The 18,251-nt window shown below is 40.3% G+C and overlaps 1 protein-coding gene across 1 annotated transcript in view; it reads left to right on the top strand.

Annotated features, from left to right (window-relative positions):
- Positions 1-261: 261 nt before the first annotated feature.
- The window catches only part of LOC125327550 (cytosolic phospholipase A2 epsilon-like), a 37,893-nt gene continuing 19,903 nt past the window's right edge, over positions 262-18,251 (top strand). Inside the window, exons 1-6 of the mRNA XM_048307151.1 lie at positions 262-5,960; positions 6,395-6,430; positions 11,092-11,164; positions 15,303-15,439; positions 16,122-16,253; positions 16,848-16,888. Coding sequence (XP_048163108.1) covers positions 5,934-5,960; positions 6,395-6,430; positions 11,092-11,164; positions 15,303-15,439; positions 16,122-16,253; positions 16,848-16,888 — 446 coding nt within the window. The 5' untranslated portion in view covers positions 262-5,933. The remainder of the gene's footprint in view (positions 5,961-6,394; positions 6,431-11,091; positions 11,165-15,302; positions 15,440-16,121; positions 16,254-16,847; positions 16,889-18,251) is intronic.

The raw sequence follows: 18,251 nt of genomic DNA on the forward strand, positions 1-18,251 counted from the left end.
GGAACAATGAGCTTTGTTAATAACCTTTGAGGACGGATGAAAGAAAAGCTGTCATTTCAACTGTGGAAGACGAAAACTGGAAGGAAACTCTGCTTTCAAGAGTGCAGGTGACTGGAATGATAACGCAGGAGATAACATTATCTGGTGTTACCTCTAAGACAGTCCTTTTCTGTGCATCGGTTCATTTAACAGGAGATAACACCAGCAGTATCTGTCAAACTGCTGCAATATGAATCAAACCAGTAAGTCACCCTTCATAAGAGGAAACTGTTGGCAGTAACCTTTTCATCTCTTTTTCATGGATCTAAAATGGTCAAGTCTAACAACTTTCCTTTTTCTCAGTTACTGATATTCTGTTTCACCAGCCCTCTTAAGCAGAAAGCCAGTTTTTCACCTTCTTTCCTTGCCCTTGGTTAGGATAATTTGACGTTATGTGTCACCAGTAAGACTGCAATAGTTTTCTGTTAGTAAAGAAGAAAAGAAAGATGTCAGTCTGACAGCTCAGTTATAAGTCTATTTTTAAACAATAATGAAATGGGGTTTTTAAGATGTTACTATTTTCTTTTGCAAAGCATCTCTTAAGTATTTTAAAGATTTTCAAGTCTCATTACTAGAGCTCCAGGAAGATGGAATATAAGCAATTCAGTGTGTGCCTGGTGTATTCCACCCACTGGTGTTTGGTGGTTGCAACACTTGGCATTGGGCCTTCAGCTTTACTCACCCAAGGTGTGGTGATGATGTGTGTTTTTGGCAGCAGATCTGGAAAATTAGGATGGCTTAGAATGAGTTGTGGAAAGGGGGTCCGTTTTCAGAAGTCAGGGCGTATTTAGAAAGCTTAGGTTGCCTAAATAGTCTAACTTAGCAGCTCAAACTGACTTGAGTTTAAGTCAGACAAATGCTGGTGTTTGTGTTGGGATCTGGCTCCAGGCATCTAACACTGCATGAGACTAATGTTTTAGCTGGGAGAGCCAAGCTTAATGGTCTTGCCATGATGGCTTGTGAGTTTTCTCCAAAATTGACTCATTTTGTTTCTTGTTTGGGGAAGGAAAGCTTCTTTTTCCATTCTACGAAAGACCATTGATGCTGTTCACATTGCAGCTATACTTCAGAATCTTGCCTGTGATGTGATGGTGAAAGGCAGCATAAAAGGACAGGGGAAGAAATGTTTGTTTGAGTGGCTTGCCAGTTATTCGTCAAAAATAACAAAGGAGACACATTCATTACTGCTGGTGATATATTTTAAGGATGGAGCTGAGGCTCATGCTCAGTGACATATCAGCTGGATTTTTCTGAGTGATTCAACATTGATGCAATTGTTCTATTTCAGATTCAGCTAGGTCAGCAGCAATTTTTTTTTTTTGAAAACACCTGTTTGTGACCTGTCACACAAGCTCTGTTAAATGTAATGCCATGATCCTGGAAACAATTAGCTGTGAATCTTTGTAGTCTCTATTAGGGCTCAAGCATCTCTCAGGCTGACCGCAGATGAAGTTACCCCCTTAATTAGCTGGTAATATGAGGTGACTTCCTGATATTCTGAGAATTGGTTCACGTTGAAATTCACTCTAGATTTCCCTGTAAAGGTCCTGGGCCATGTGTCTTGCCTAATTATTGGATAATTAGCTGACACATGCTGGTGCTGGTATTCCTCACACCTGTGGTCTGATGGGGTTAGGGCAGTGAAATAGCTGCTTGAACAGTGCCTGAAGTGTTGAATGAACCTGGAAAGGTCAGGCAACCTCAGAGTGCTCTTGCAAAGGTAAAGAGAGGTGCTGTTGGGTGCTCAGATCTACAGAACACAGGGAGGGGCAGAGATAAAGGTTTTGAGCTACTGCTTTTTTAGATGAGGATTGTATTTGAAATTCTGTTGCAACAAATCTGAAGGCAGGGTTGCATATATTAACAGATGGGCCAACACTTTAGTGATGATTTTTGAAAGGTAAAGCGCCCAATTACTTCATGTGAGTGAGTAGGAGTGAGATTTTATCTCCCCAAAACATATCAAGGGCATGTGGAGTTGTTTTAATGCAGTTTCTCAATAGTCTTTTGAAAGCAGAAGCCCTTCTTTGTCTATGTCATAATCAGAATAGTGTCTTAAGCAAAAATGCAACCCTCCCCCACTTTGGCTGGTGTTATCTGCCTCTTCAGTGACTGAGAGAATATTGTAGAGTTTTGAAGAATAGGTGTTTTGAAGGTGTGGTACATAGAAACATAAAAATACAATGCCAACATACTAACGTGAACATTCTCTCTCTATATATGGGGGGGGAGGGGCATATTTTTGTTTGGTTTTGGATTTGGGTGTTTTTGTTTGTTTTTTTTTATACCAAAGAGCTCCTTAAAATTAGTGGCAGGCCAAAAAATACCAAACCAAAGTTCAATTTTTCAGAGTCTGAAATCTGACACCTTGGGGTAGGAAAGTGACACTTTTCATCCATGGTAAACCTTGTCTGTGGAGATTATTGAGTTCAGGTCCTTTGTGTAATTAGAATTTAACTTGAACTGCTTGCTCTTGTTTGACTGGCAGGATGACGTCTTTGTAGATTTTGTAGCTTGTGGAAACATTATAAAAAAAAGAAGGAAAACAAACTGAAAGGCAATGCCCAGGGAAAATCCCCAGCTACAGATCTGACACTACGTTTGTTAAATTGCTTAATTGGTTAATACTGAGTAATTATTTTCTAATGTTACATCTGGCTATCATTTTTTAACACCTCTAGCATGTGCTTTGAATATTTACCCTATCTACCCATGTTATGTTCAGGCTGTGTAAATGATGACCACTCCCGTTGTCATCCCAAGGGTGGTACAAGGATACTCTTCTCTTGCAATACGATGAAGTCCCCCATTAGTCACGCATTTCTGTAGTCCTGGATTATCAGAAGGTGACAGAATGGTATATAAGGTAATTGTGGGGTATTGAAAGCAGCTGTTACTCCTACCTGCAACCTTTTGCAGTTAGGTATACAATTATCTGAATGTCATGTTGGGGAAACTAGTGCTTGCAGCAGGCTAGTTTAGATCAGAATGATATATTTTCTCCACCTTGCCTTAATTAATACATAAATGCAAAATCATGTGCACGTAAATGTGCACTTGAAAGTGCATGAAAAGCAGAGGAAAATTACACCTTCCTTTTTACTCTCCTTGTTATTGCTCAGAGCTTTAAAGAGACTGTTGAGTGTTCCCTCATCAGTTACACCATCTCTCTAATCTTCAAAAATCCAAGTATGAGTGTAAGTAGTAGGTATATGATGATCTCTGGCAATTTAAAATTATTACTCTGGAAATATGATTGCTAAAAAGAGTCAGTATATGGCTCTTTAGACATTGGGTAACTTCAGACAAGAATTTGCTCAATGCATGCTTTATGATTGTTTTTGAAATTGTCCTTGACTTGTGGAAGAACTGACGAAAATCACAAAAAACTCGATATAATGCATGAGTCCCGAAGCAGTAATCTTTTTGAAATTATAATCCTGGGGACACATTTCTACCTTTAAAAGTCCAGTGGGACAAACTGCAAATTCATTATTTTTTATTTTAAGCAGGTGGTGTAGTAGATGTCAGTGAACAAGCCATCAAGTGTTCTCAGTGCTGACAAGGACTTACTGTCACAGGTGTTGTGAGCATTCAGTGCTTACTTCTATCACGTATTCACTGCATGAATGAGAAACTGTTGAGATCGTTATTCTTGGCTGGCACAAAGATGCCAGGTCTTTAAAAGATACTCTGTTCCAAAGCCTTCTTGTGGGACTTGGACAGGTAGTTGTTAAGGGAGACAGTGCCAGGGACAACACTTGATGATGGTCATGAGCAGGAGAGGGAGAATTATTAAGGAACATATTTTGGGTATGGCAGTGATGACATTATTTTGAGATGAGGAAAACAGTCTGTACATCAGGAAACCACTCAGAGGGTAAGATGCACTGACTCTGGAATAATTTTATAAATAGTGAAGTGCTGTCTCACTTACGGATCTTAAAAGTGTGGGAAAGAGAATGTAGTGTCAGGGAGTCTTGTATTGGCTGTGAAGCAGCTGGGATGGTATAAATGTGTATAGGTGTATATATCTGCTGGGACAACTAGGTGAAGTTGAGCTGGATAGCCTACCTTCTTTCATTTGATAGAGGAGGTTTTGCAGATGTTTTTAATGAAAACAGATTCCTACTTTAAATTTTAATACTAGAATATTTCCAGGGAAGCATTCTTCTTTCAGAAGCTGGAAAGAACTAGTTTTGTGAGAGTGCAAGTAAGTGGTTCTCAGGTGTGACAGCTCCACCTGAATTTGTTCCTAAGCGTTTAACACAGATATAAAGTAATAAAGTCAGAAGTTACAGGAGATATTTTGTCTTTGGGGTAGAGATTCACATGTTCAGTGCAAGTATCTTTCGGTCGTTCCTTCAAGGAGTATTTCAGATGCTGCAGATTCACATTTAGGTGCCATTTCCCTTTGATTCTCAGAAGACAGTGTAAAGTGTGCCTATGGAGCAAGCAGCTAGCCATTAAATACTTCACATGGAAACCAGAAGAGAGTACCACTGCATATTTTGAATAAGATCTTCTGAAGAGGCATCACGTGTATCACACAGACACCAACATAGAAGGAAGCGACTTGTATGTAAAAAGAGGATTTTACTCTAGTGACATTCCTTGGACAACACCTGCTCTCTTCCTCTATGCAGAATTATTTTGATACCAGCCTCCATGGCACAGGGGAGTGCACTTAGGTGACATCCACTGCAGTTTGCAAGGTGACTTTCTTTGCCTGCATCAGGTGAATTAAACACTGATATAAATAAGATTGATTTAAAATAATCACTTCATGATGCAAGAGTGAGTACTTGCTGCCTCCTATCATCAGTCAGAGAGGCCAGAAAGAGTCTGGCAGAGCCAGAGTCTGATCTTGCATGCTCCAAAATCTACCAGCCTGCACATGTATGCTAGTTTAGGGCTACTCTAATACACTTTATGGGTAGTGAGTCATGGTACACTGGCGTGAAGAGCAGTCAGGGAGGGTTTTGTGTCCTGGAGTTTCTCACAGGGTGTCTGCTGGGCTCACTGTGAGAGCCAGCACACGCAGTACCCGTTGAAGTAAGCTCTGAGGATGAGTGAAGTGCTGTGCTCTCTGGGCCCATGCAGGAGAGCACAAACCTTTCTCCTGCCTCACCCTTCCACTCCCAAGTTTCACCAGCTGCCTATAGCTCCTCCCTTCCCTCTTCTTTGATTTAATATCAAACTGCAAGATTTCTGGACATGGATTAACTTTTTTCCTGCATATACAATGAATATCCAGGCAAAGAATATTCAGCATGTGTTGAGGTTGCTAAATGTAGCACAGAGATGCCCAAAGTAGCTTCAGGGGAGTGTGGGTGCTGCAGCCACTCAGTGGTGGCAGCACAATGGAGTCACCTTGCTGAACTGCAGGGCTTACCTACCTGAACTGTGCTGCTATGGGAAGACTGCTACAGGTATTTGAGTTTGCGGTTTGGAAAGAAGCTGCTGGCATGTCTCTCTACTACCCTGCAGCATCATGGTGGCAGTGTAGAGATACTCAGAGAGCTGAGATTTAATGAGTCAAAAGCACTTTGCTTGGGGGCTAGAGCTGCTGCATAAACACAAAACTTTTCGTTACCAGTAGTATTTCAAGAGAGCAATGCCTGGGCTCAGAAAGGGGCTTCAGCATTCCCCCCAAACATCACAGTGAGTAGAAAAGGAATTGCTCTTCATTCTGCTGACTCAGTTGAGGTGTTCTCATAGGCTGCAGGAAGCAGGGAGGGGACTGCCTAATGACTGGAAATAATCAGGGGGTGGGGCAGGAGAGCCTCGTCATAAAATCCCTATTACTCCACCCCTAACCTGCATGAGGAGTTCCTGCCGGCTGTACGACTTGGTAACTTTTAACATTGGACTTATATGCAACTGGGGCTGCAATGGGATCAAATTTAAGTACAAGTGAGGTAAGCAAAAGAAGGTGATAGCAGGTGTAAAGTGGGTAAAATTGTCTGTTATTGCAGTGAAGTTGATCACAGAGGAGAACGAGTGGTTTGAGTTGTATGGACAATCCAGGGAAATGGAGTTTGCTGTTCCTCAGATCTTGGTGCAAGGATAGCTTTCCTAGTCTAGGCTTCTACAGAACCTCATGGCATGCCTGTATTTTCAAGCTACCTTTTAGGGCTAACAGTGTTGTTTATTGTGCTTCCCTCTAAACAAAAAAGGAAATAAGAAGCTGGCAGAGAGTTGTGATGGTGATTGGTAAAGCACCTGATGATGTCGTTAAAGAACATAGCTCTAAATATGTCCTTGAATGTGGGATGTTTTGATTATCAACCTAAAGTAAGCATTTGACATGTAGTTTAGTTTTTGTAACTTTGCCTTGTGTTGTTTTTCCTAGACTTTTACGAGCACCTCAGCACCAGCGGTGAGAACGGTAGGTAGCAATTAGCTGGCCCTTCATTAAATGCTGTCCAGTGCTGAATGTAGAGTACCAGAAAAAATTTTAGGAATTCAATGGCTTGGGGGAAAACTGTTGCTGAGTTTAATGAGCACTGTGAGCTGTGACTTCAGCTCTGTAGATGAAATATTGCCATGGCTTTCCATAAGCTCTGAATAGTCTGGCCTCTGTTGGTGTCTGATGCTTATGCTGTCAGTGTTGCACTTTATCTGGGCTGGTTTGTATTTCACCTATATTAATTTTTTAATTCCTCCTTTCTTTTGTGTTTTGATTTCTTTGGGTGAAATACTCCCTTTTCTTATATTTTATTTCTTTTTAAGAAGAACTTTTAAATTGGTCTTTCAGTTGTTCTTAGTGCTCTGGTAGTCCTTGCAGCCTTTCTTTGCAGTGTAATGATCAGTCTTAGAGCTTGCAATTCTCTGTGCAGCATGGTGTTTACAGGTAAAACTGTGGAATAAACGTGGTGTGTTCAGCCTCCTGACAAGCCTGATCTCATCAGCCTAGTAGGAGTGGGAGTAGTGCCCAAACTCCTCTGAAGGTGAAAAAAGAGCAAAAGGTGTTTTGTAAAGGCTGAATTGAGAATTAATTCTTTGCACAGGCCAATGAAAACTTGCTGGGCAATTAGCAGACATTTATGTTAAGAGGTATTAGCATAAAGGAAAATATATCAGATAAGCTGCTATGAGCCACTGAATGGGAACAATGGCAGTGGCAGCAGGATAGGGCTCTCTTCTGACACTTGCAGTGGGTTTGGGGCTGCCAGTATCAGTTGCAAGTCTCTGGGGATCTGGCTTTTGCCCCTCATTCAGTGATGTGGTGGTTTCCCAGCTTTGCATCCACGTAGGGAAATCAGAGTGATACAGAGAATCTTTTAAATGGTAGTAAATTCAGTTTGCCTTGTGAAAGTTTGGTGTTATAAATAGTATCTGATGCCTGTTTGTGCCTGAGAGTCACTTGTTTTCTCTGTTCAAAGTGAAATGCTGTTGTAAAGACTTTGCAAAATTTCTTCAAATGCTAGCTTTTAAAATGATGTTTAGGTCTCTGTGTACAGTCGTGCAGCCCTAAGAGATATGCTAGAATCATAAAAATTCTTGAGTCCTAGACTGTGTTTAGAGAATCAGTCTGGGTTTTTTTTTATCCGTAGTGCTTTTTACATTGCTAGTAGGTCTCTAGGTGTGAGACCTGTACAATTGCATGGCTTTAGATTGTTACTCTTATCTTTAGGGTATTTAGGGTGGCAGAATCGACCTGAACACAATATCTACAATTTAGAGCAGGACCAAGAGACCCTTTTTTCTGCCCTGAATCTCCAAGGTTTACAGACATAAAATTCAGGAAGGACTTGAACTTTTTTCTTCTTTTTTCCTTTTTTTTTTCCCCATGAAAGTTGATCTTTATGGTAAGTAAATAAGCCTAGTATACCTGAGTTGCTTTTTGTTACTCAGTGGCTCAGTTAAGGAAATGAATTTTCATTGTCAGAGTGACTTTCAGGGCAACTGATAGGATGTGTGGGATTTCAATTTGAGCAGCTTTATTTGGTGAGAAAAAAAATAATTTGTGAGAATAAAAATTTGGTGAGAAAATTTGGTGACAGTCAAAAAAGTAACACTTTTTATATCACACAAATTACTGTACCATATCAAACTGATAAAGGCTGGTGTGGTCTTGAGGAAAAAAACCATGCTGAATGGTGGGAATACTTGACCTGGTTTCTCTTACAAGATTTGGATTCATTCTAACACACGCATTCAGCTGTGGAGCTGCAAACAGGAAGAGGGGAAAAAAAAAGCCCCACATGAAAATTGCAGTCTGAAGCCACAGAAATTTTGCATAGCTCTTGGAAAGGAACAGCCATCGAGTCAGTGCTGCTCCATTTGTTTTTATTCTGAAACAAACTCAGGGACTTCTACTGACTTAATAAGACCCAGCTATGGGGTATTTTAAATGGGTGAAATAAAAACAAAATAGCAGTACAAGGAAAAGTGTTTCTTATGCATTCGACCTTGCCTGAGGTGGTAAACATAGTAATGTAATGAAATCCTGCCTGCCTTTGAGGCTCCAAAACTCTTTGAAGTTAAAAGGTGCCACATACCTGACCCAGGTCAGAAGCAAGGCAGTGATCTGTGTTTTAAAGCCCTGCCACTCTTTCTGACAGGGTGAGTGATTTCTTTGTTGTTTTTCACAGTTTTTAAAGTAATGATGAGATTTCTATTCCTTTTTGATGAGAAAGTTAAGGGAAGAGTGCTCTGCCCCAAATAGATACGTGCTTTGATAACTGCCTTTTCTCTTGATGTAACTTGGGAATGTTGCATGAGTTTCACTCTCATCTCCTCAAGAAAAAAATTCTTTGAAAGACTTTTAAGCTTGGAATTTTACTTAAATAGAGCAGTTTTAGAGACCAGTTATATAACTCACTCAAATGGATGAGTACTCATATATGTGGACACTCCTACTGACTTCCCTTGGACTAGATATGTGAGGATTGCACAAGTGTGCCGCAGGACTTAATTGAATTTTTATCTGACGTAGGACAGTGTGACCAAGTCTTGCATTTGCAGCCTCATGTATTTAAGTAGTTTCAAAAGTGATTATTAAAATGCCTGGCTTGTGTTTCCGGTTTATGATGTAAGAATCATGTCTCAGATGAAATAAATATAGAAGCTGAAAGTTGAAGTGTATGTAATAACTGGCCTGGGAGGCTTCTGGCCACAGAACTCACCTAGCCTGTGATATGGACATCATCACATTAAAGGGAAGGATGTGGAAGTCCTTGCCAATTGCTGGCAGATTATCTTGTTTAGGACAAGTTTTTCTGTGTGACTTTGAGCGAGTCGCTGACAGCTAGACTCGGTAAAGCATTCAGGCACCTAAAAGTTAGGAGTTGTGAGGTCTGACTTCAAAGACTCTAGTATGGGAATGAACTCCACAACCCAGAGTGAAGCAATGAGGATTGATTCTGTAAGTTTGGAGAGTAAGATACGCCAGAATGGAATTATAAGAGCTGAGCAAGGAATTGCATAAATAAGTTCATCCAGGTAACAGGGACAGCTGAGAACAGAAACAATTTTCATAGCTGCTATCTCCATGTGGCACTTGGCTGCAGGGAGATGTCACTATCCACTTGAGATTCACAAAGTAAAGGTCTACATGTTTGTTTTCCAAGAGCTGAGCCAAGGTTATTCCTTTAAAATGGTGTCAAGCCCAGTAACTAATAGCATTTCCATGGCATGGGGAACTTCTGCTCAAGTCCATTCTTCTCTATTCAATGTCTGCCCCTCCCCTTCCCCTCATGAGGAAGCTGCAGACTGCAATGATGTCTCCCCTCAGTCTCCTCCAGGCTGAACAGACCAAGTGACCTCAGCCGCTCCTCATATGGCTTCCCCTCCAGACCCTTCACCGTCTTTGTAGCCCTCCTTTGCACATTCTCTAACAGTTTAATGTCTTTCTTATGTTGTGGCACCTAAAACTGCCCCCAGCACTCGAGGTGAGGCCCAGTGCAGAACAGAGCGGGACAATCCCCTCCCTTGCCCGGCTGGCGATGCTGTGCCTGATGCCCCCCAGGGCCTGGTTGGCCCTCCTGGCTGCCAGGGCACTGCTGACTCATGATCAACTTGCCATAGCACAGGACCCACAGGTCCCATTCCACAGAGCTGCTTTCCAGCCTCTCATTCCCCAGTCTGTATTAGTATCTTGTTCTTACCAGCTGGTACAGATAGAAAGATTAGATAAGTTTTGGGCACAATAAAACCTGTTTCTGTTCTAAAACAGGACCAGTAAGTGCAAAGCTAAGTATCAATTTGAGCAAGTGTTGAGAGAAATGATATCTGTACATACATTGGCTTTAAAATGAAAGATGGTATATATGAAATAGAGGGGATAGTGTGTGAGAGAGAGTATGTTAAACAGTTATCTGCAAGGTGAAATGGGGAAAAGGTTAATTTATAGCCTGGGGAATACGAAGATTCATTAGTATGAGCTGTGGAGGATATGAGTTATTATAGACTTAATGTCTCTGAGCCCAGCGTTTCTGATATCTAGTGGAGTTGTGAGTTAATCCCCAAGATCAGCTCTGGGATGATTTTTGTAGCTTTCTGTTGGGGATCAGAGCTGAAGATCAGAGGTCCACTGGAGTCTTCATGAGAAGTATCTCATTGCTGTCAGCTGCATTTCTGGCTTTTTTGGCTATGTGCAGGAGCTTGTGCTGGTGCATGGCAGACAGCTCTATTTCACAGCTCCTGTGACAGTGTTTGGTGTCCCAGAGACAATCTGTTCCATTGCAGGAACTGTAAGAAGTGAGGACACCCACACGTGTGCTGTAGGGGTATTTGTTGTGATAATAAGGGAGCAATGATAGGAAGACGTGATCTTTATCAAATCAAACTCTTGGCACCTATTGTCAGCTCAAGTGATTTTGAAGTATGTTGCTTCTACTTCAGGCCCGAAGAGAGTTCTGTGCCAAAAATTTTTACAGATTTTTGACTGCTCCACTTGATTTGATAAATTGTATTGGCTCAACCTCGAAAACCTTGTTCTATCTACGTCCTTAGAACTTCAGGGTTACAGTAGTCTGTGACTACAGACTATAATAATAATGTCATCTTTTTCTTCCTTTTTTCCTTTTCTGGATTTTTGTGCAGGCACCAGTATCTCCTTTCAACTTGCTCACTGTAAAAATACTAAGAGTGAGGAATGTCCGGAAGGCAGACTTGCGTGAGTACTTCTACTATTGTTGGGTGGTTCTCATAATTTTTTAAAGAAAATATTTGGGCAGTGTTACTGTTCTCAAATTGTGTAGGAATAAAAGCATGTATTGCTGTAAGCTTGCAAGAATTATTTTTCTTTTGATGCTGAAGCATTGCTGTCTCCTCTTAAAGAGATTGACTCAAACAAGGTGATGCATTTGATGTCTTTTTTTCATATCTTACTGTATGAGATATATTTCCTACCCTTCTGATATCAGCTGCTGATCTGAGGTCTGGTCTGTAAACAGTGAAAATCCTTGTATTTTTAGTAAGAAACCTGAGTATTTCCTGCAGAATTTCTGGATGGAAGAAAGGAGGAACTGGTAATGCAGATGTAACATCAGCTGTAGCAGGAAAGCCTATGAAAACAACAGAAGTACAATCAAAAACATTCAATTACTTCTGCAGACTTTGTACATATGCAGGAAGTGATGATAAAATCCAGTGTGTCTTGGAATTTATTTAACCTACAGAATGGAGCTGTTTAAAAGTCAGAAAAAAATTAACAGAGCACTACTCTCAGCGCTTGACAGAAGTTTAAGTGAGGGATAGTGAGGGGAAGTGAAGAAGGGCTATCTAGAATAGAGATTTCAAAAGAAAGGTGTCATAGCCAGATCACAGGAGTGAGAATAATAGTGAGAAGAGCCCAGGACAGAAGAAATCTCTGCAGTAGGAAAGTCTACTCAGTCTGGTGATATCCAGTTGAGGAAGCCCTGTAACAATTCACCTTCTCTGCCTCTGCAGACTAGTGGGCAACAGCTCGTTGAACCAGAGTGTGTGATAGCAAATTTAAAATTAATATCCTCAGAGGGAGAATGAGACTTGCAAAAGATGGAAAAAACCAGCTTGGTCACTTTTTACATCTGACACTGACTCACCCAGGAGAGGAACCGGTTTAATTTTCCAATTCACTGAAGATCTTCCTCACAATTTCCATTCCACAGATGTGGGTCCTCAGTAACCCACTCTTCTAGGTGCACTGAGACTTGTTCAGGTGCCGTTCAAAATGCAATTATGCCGCTGAATTACTTTCATGGAGAAATATGAATGATGAAACATCTGTTTAAAGAGGTTGGAAAGGCATGAAACAAAAAGGTGAAGTAAAGACAAAAGAGAATAAGAAAAGTAAAGCCTAAAGACCACATGAATAAATCTAAAAGACATAAAGAGAAAACTTCCACACTATGTTTCCCAAAATCTTGCTGAACATGGCTCAAAATAAATTCTCTTTTGGTAAGCTCAGAATTTCATGCAGCACATCATAGTTCCCAACAAAATTTTAGTTAATGTAATCTATATTGTGAGATTTTAACTTGTGTGATGGATCAAGAGTAGAGGGAAAACTTACCAGAGGCTGGATGTGGTGGTTTCTGGCAGGAGGGATGTGGTTAGATCACATGGAAGTTGTGCTTAACAACAGTATTTTTGAAAGACTGATTACTATCAGGGAAAAAATCCCTGCTGCACTTACCTGTAGTATTCTGGGTTGCTTAAGCATCTTCCACAATGTATTACTACTGTGCTTATTTCTCTTTTTCCTGTGGTTCATTAGACAAAGTGAGATCACCTTATAAGGTATAAAACTAGGAGTTTCTTTAAGTCCTATTTTTATGTACAGAAGCACACATTCTGTGAGCTTACAGTTGTATGCACAACTTTTTATTTATCAAAATCCAAATTTTAAAATGCCTAAATGGTGTTTTGCACCAGCCAGATACATGCTCTGACTAGGCCACCAGTGCAATTGCATCCACATGAACAACTGAATGTGCATTTCTGTGTCCCTGTACTTCTATACTGCCTGTTTGTGTTTAATTTCCTTGTGGCTGTCCTTCTCAGGGCAACTTCCCCACAGTCACTCCTTATCACAGAGAATCATGAGGTCTTTTTTTTGCTAAACCTGTTAGCATATCTGCCACACCATATGGCTTTCTTACTTGGCGTTCTAGTCTCAAGAGCAGATGAATATCATATCTTGATCCCCTTGAGATGCCCCAAATTCAGAACTTGGGCATCACAATAATTTATTTAAACTATATCTGGCAGAGAGATTTGTAAGCTTTACAGAAAGCGTATTTTCTTAACAGAAAATTTATTGTCTGAAGAAACTGATATTATTGTGAAAAAACTGTCCATTTCTTTGCCTGCAGTGGGAAGGCTACTTCATGCAGTGTTTACTTTTTCTGAGGCATCAGAAAGGCAAACACTTCAGCTAGTTTTCCTTGCAACCTCAGTATTTTCAGCTATGGGAAAATGTCCCTTTTCAACCTGTTTCTAATGGTAAAAGTATAATGCTTGCTACAATTCAGAGCTAGCATTTATTTCCTCCACTTGAGATTTCCAATTTTACTGGTTAAATCTTGCTGTTCCCTACGTCAATTTATTTTTTTTCCATGCATTTTCTCATTATTGGTTTTGATTGATTTATTGAAGTGAACCTTTTTTCTTGTTCATTGACTCTCATGTTCCTATTTACTTTACCAGTGAAAAATAAAAATGCTTTAGAAGTATTCCTCCCTACTGGTATTTCAGAACCAGATAATTTTAATAGAATTGAGTAGAGACCTGAAAATCTAGACCATGTTTTGGATCCTGACATGGACTGCATTGTGGGATCTGGGGCAAAGCATAGAATCATAGAATGCTTTGGGTTGGAAGAGACCTTAAAGTTCTGACCCCCCTGCCAGGAGCAGGGACACCTGCCACTAGATCAGGTTGATCAAAGCCCTATCCGGGGTGGGGGATGGTCTTGAACAGTTCCAAGAAATTCAAGTTTTCTCAATGTACTTATTTGCGTAATCCTTATATTGCCACTGTGGAGTAATCGGTGTGTCTCATCCTCTTTGCAAATGGAAACTGTAGCATTTAATCACCATTAACCATTTGCATTTTTATCTGCTTACATTTTGTGCCTCTGCTGAACATCTGATCAGTCACAGTCTTCTGATCAGGCGTGGCTTAGGCCTCTTTCTGGAAATGCTTTCCTTCCCACAGTCATTACCCAGATTTTGCTGACTGTGATAGCATGGCTAACTACACAATAAAGGCACAATTTGGCTGGTAGGAAAACCTAAATCTGTGATTGTTACTGAAAGACAAAGAGGAAATACATGAAGTAATTGTTCTTAATATGATGTAATAACACTGTTACACGTTTCGAGCATGACGCAGGGATTGACTATGAGCTGAATTATTTGGCTCCTCTGATTCATGAGGTTGTTGTAAGAACCAGGTGATTGGTTGAGCATTGCTAATGTGAAATAGGGAGATTGAATTACAGGTGTGAGAGAAAGGCCATCAGCGCCTGTCTCATCCTTCTGTTAAGTCTCACTCCCTGGAGTTCTCCCTCCAAACTTGAGGACTCAGAATATAGGAGAAGCTGATGTCTTCATTGGCACTCATGGCGTCCTTTCCCAGATGCAAGTGGCAGCAGCATCTTTCCAGTCTGGAGATAAAATAGTAGGAAGGAATTGAACAATTAGTAATTTAATTATAGTGATGAAACTGGTTTTGTTTTCTGAACGAACTGCTGAGAAAGACACAACTTCTGAAAACTTTGTCAAATATATGAATGAATAAGGAATTGGCACTTTCTGATTTGTGATAAGGAAATCAAACTTTTCAGCTTTGATGGGAGAACACCTTTTGTCAAAAAAATCTGTTGTTCTTCACTTAAGCCAGCACTTATTAAAGGCTTTCTTTAAGTTAAGACACCAAATCTGAGGAAGAAATTATAGAAGACAAGTCTCTCTATAGCCCAGATTGAAGGATGTGAGGTGTGTTGCCTGTCCCAGCCACTTGGATAATCATGAAGATAAAGCTAAATGCAGCATGTACTGTATGTGGAGGACAGTGCCATTTCAAACCTAAAGCAACATAAAATAAAAAGTATGTCTGACTAAGAGTGAAAAGGTGGAAATGGGCATGGCAAATGCGTGAGGATGTCTGTTTCCCCGTAAGTGCTTCATTGTATTATTTACTCCTAATCCTGTGTATTTTAGGAAGAAAGCTCCAGCTGTGCTGTCTTTGTCTTATTAGGGTTAAATGGGCACTGTGCAGTAATTCTCCGGATATGTTTTAACTGCACTCATCTTCTCCCTGCACAGTCACCCTTTCAGATTGTTATGTGACACTGTGGCTGCCTGCTGCCTCAGCTGAGAAGGTTCGGACCAGGACCATCAGGAACAGCAAAAACCCCGTTTGGAATGAAGCTTTCTGCTACAAGATCGACCGCCGTGTCAAGGTAACAAACATCAATTGTTTTCACCATTTGGTGTCTGCAGGTCGTCATTAGATTACACAGAACCACAGTAAACCAATACATATACAGCCAGTTTCAAACACTGAAGGTGTTAAAGATTCCTCAGGAAAAAGCCCTGTTGCTTACATCCTCATTAGTTGTTCTATTTCTGTTATTTGCTACTTAAACATCTACTATACTGCAATAAGAAGGAATTAAATGCCCTTCAGAATACAGCCTTACTATCCTATTCCCAGTCTTGACATATACAAGTGAAACCCAAGAAAAAATCACATAAAAAGAATAGCAAAATCACTCAGTTCTACATATTGTGAGAATCCTTTAAACCATCTTTATGTATCTGTGACTGTTTTATACACTTAGAACCAAAGGCTGTAAAATAAATGTAGAAGCACTTGATGCAGTTATTTATCACAAATGCATGAATGTTTTGCATGACCTGCTTGTCTTGTCTGCCTGCTTCTTTTTTGTATATAGAGTTAACAGTAATGTGACATTTAATAATCCCAAATCTCTTTCCCTTTTCTCTTCCCCTTTCTCCTTTTCCCTCCTTCCCATAAAACTGGAGGAGCAAGGAAAGAAATCCTGGTCTTGAGATTTTCCTGCCTTATAGAGCTCTTGGATATAGTAATAACTCCATTATATTCTTAACCTCTTTGTGCAGAATGTGCTGGAGCTGAAGGTCTGTGATGAAGACACGGTCACCAGGGATGATGAACTCTGCACAGTTCTCTTTGACATAGATAAACTCACTGTAGGACGTACTGTCCGCGTCAAGTTTCAGCTGAATCCACAGGTGAGCAATGGAATTGGTGAGAACAAAAGTAAATTCTCTCCTTCCATCTCAATAGATCCTTCTACAGTGTTTCATTACAGGAAACATCTACTTAAACTGTATTTTGCTACTGTTCTAAGAAAGACTTCAATGCTTGCTTTATACTAGCTTTTGTTGGGAACAAATATCCATGCTAAAAATCTAGGATGGAACCAGCTAGAACTAGTTATCCAGAGTCTTAATTCTGAATATTTCTGGGATGTTTGTTGGCTCTTGGTGTAAATTCTGAATTTTCAGCCCCTGTTAATTGTAATGGTATTAAAGAGGCTAATTCTTTTTGTGTTGGGAATTAAAATCTGTACAAATGTCTGTTTTAGGAGAATAGCAGTTCTTAAGCATGCAGACATGCTTATAAAGCATTTAGATTTCAAAAAACTAGTTTTAGCAACTGCTTTTTCAATATATTAAAATTCAATATCTGCAGCTGACATTATGGTTTTCTTACATTCTGGGAATTTTCCTAAGTTCTGTTCTAAATGCATATTTAAAACATTATATGTAAGCTGTGAAGAAAAATAAGTAATCAATCTTTCTTTTTTGTTCTCCTCTCTTCAGGCACGTGAGGAGCTGGAAGTGGAGTTCACATTGCAGAACACGTGAGTAGAGTCCTAAATTCTTAATAAAGTGTTATATTCAGTATAAAAATAGTCTGAAAAGCTGGTTCATGTATGATAGTGCTTCTTAAACCTGCAGTCTCTAAAAGCAGTAGCTATATGTTATCATTCAAGTGTAGCAAAATGGAATTTTGGAATGCATCTTTTTAGATTTCAAATATATGAAATGTGATTTTTTTTCCCCCCTGTTTGAATTCTGCCTCTTGGGTGCTGACTTCTTCCTGTTCTCTTTTTTCTCATTGAATCAATGAGATACACAAGGAAGTATGAGGACAATGACAATATTCAGGAATTTTTGACCCTTAGGAGGAATGCCAAGCCCAAGTGCCTTAATTACCCCCTTCTTGGGGAATCTGGTTTTTCAAACCCATGACATTATAAAACACACTTCCATAAGCTGATCTATTCAATTCATCTGGCTACACATGGGGAGCTGTGGTAGAGAAAGGAACCAAATATTCTGCATAAAGTAAGGTCCGAAGACCACTGTGGGAGTCTGAGGACTGAGGAACCAGGAAAGCTGGAGGAGCCAGCAGTAGCTTCATTTGATAGGCTTGAAAGATGTTGGTGGAGTTTTACTGTTTAGAGGATGTGTTTGTTTCAGGTAATTCATGCTGTGAGTCTGGGAAACTGCCACCTGAACTGGAAAGGGAATCTGTTGCAGGACCCACGGGTATTCTAGTCTGTCTCCAAAATACGGTTCATGACTCTGAGGAAGACACTTGAAAGGATTTCTGTTACTAGTTCAATCCATGTTATTGGACTGAATGTATCGTTAACCTTAGAGAAGGTACTGCTCTTAGATGATACTGCTGGAACCTTCTGAAGGCATTTGGGGCACTTCAGGAGGCCTAGCAGGATAATATGTGGGTGGACACCTTGAATTCCTGACAGCAGCGGAAATAAGAACTTGCTAGTGAAAGGACAGTAGCTCAGTGTTAAGAATGGAGAAGGAAAGCTATCACAGTGTTCACACACAAAACAGCTATCAGAGCCAAAAGAGTCTCCGAATCTCTTATGGAGAGTCATCAGGGTGGATTGTTTGTTGTTTACTGTGCACCAGAACTGGCAAAACGCCCAGAAGCATGAAGGCAAATGGTGCCTGTCACACCTCAGGAGTGTCACAACATCAGTAATGGCAATGGGCAAGCTCTAGTAGGCATCCCAAATATCCTTTCTAGGGTCCTCCTTCCTTTGCAGGTTACAGGATGGCTTATGGAGTTGGTACATAAAATCTTGATAATCCTATCTTTTGATGGGGGAGATCGAGGGAGGTTGTCTGGCTTGGATGTTGTGCACAAATGGGTTTGCATACGGGAATGGTGGCTGGAACTTGTCTTGGAGC

The sequence above is a fragment of the Corvus hawaiiensis genome, chromosome 6 (assembly GCF_020740725.1).
Source record: "Corvus hawaiiensis isolate bCorHaw1 chromosome 6, bCorHaw1.pri.cur, whole genome shotgun sequence".
Classification (NCBI taxonomy): domain Eukaryota; kingdom Metazoa; phylum Chordata; class Aves; order Passeriformes; family Corvidae; genus Corvus; species Corvus hawaiiensis.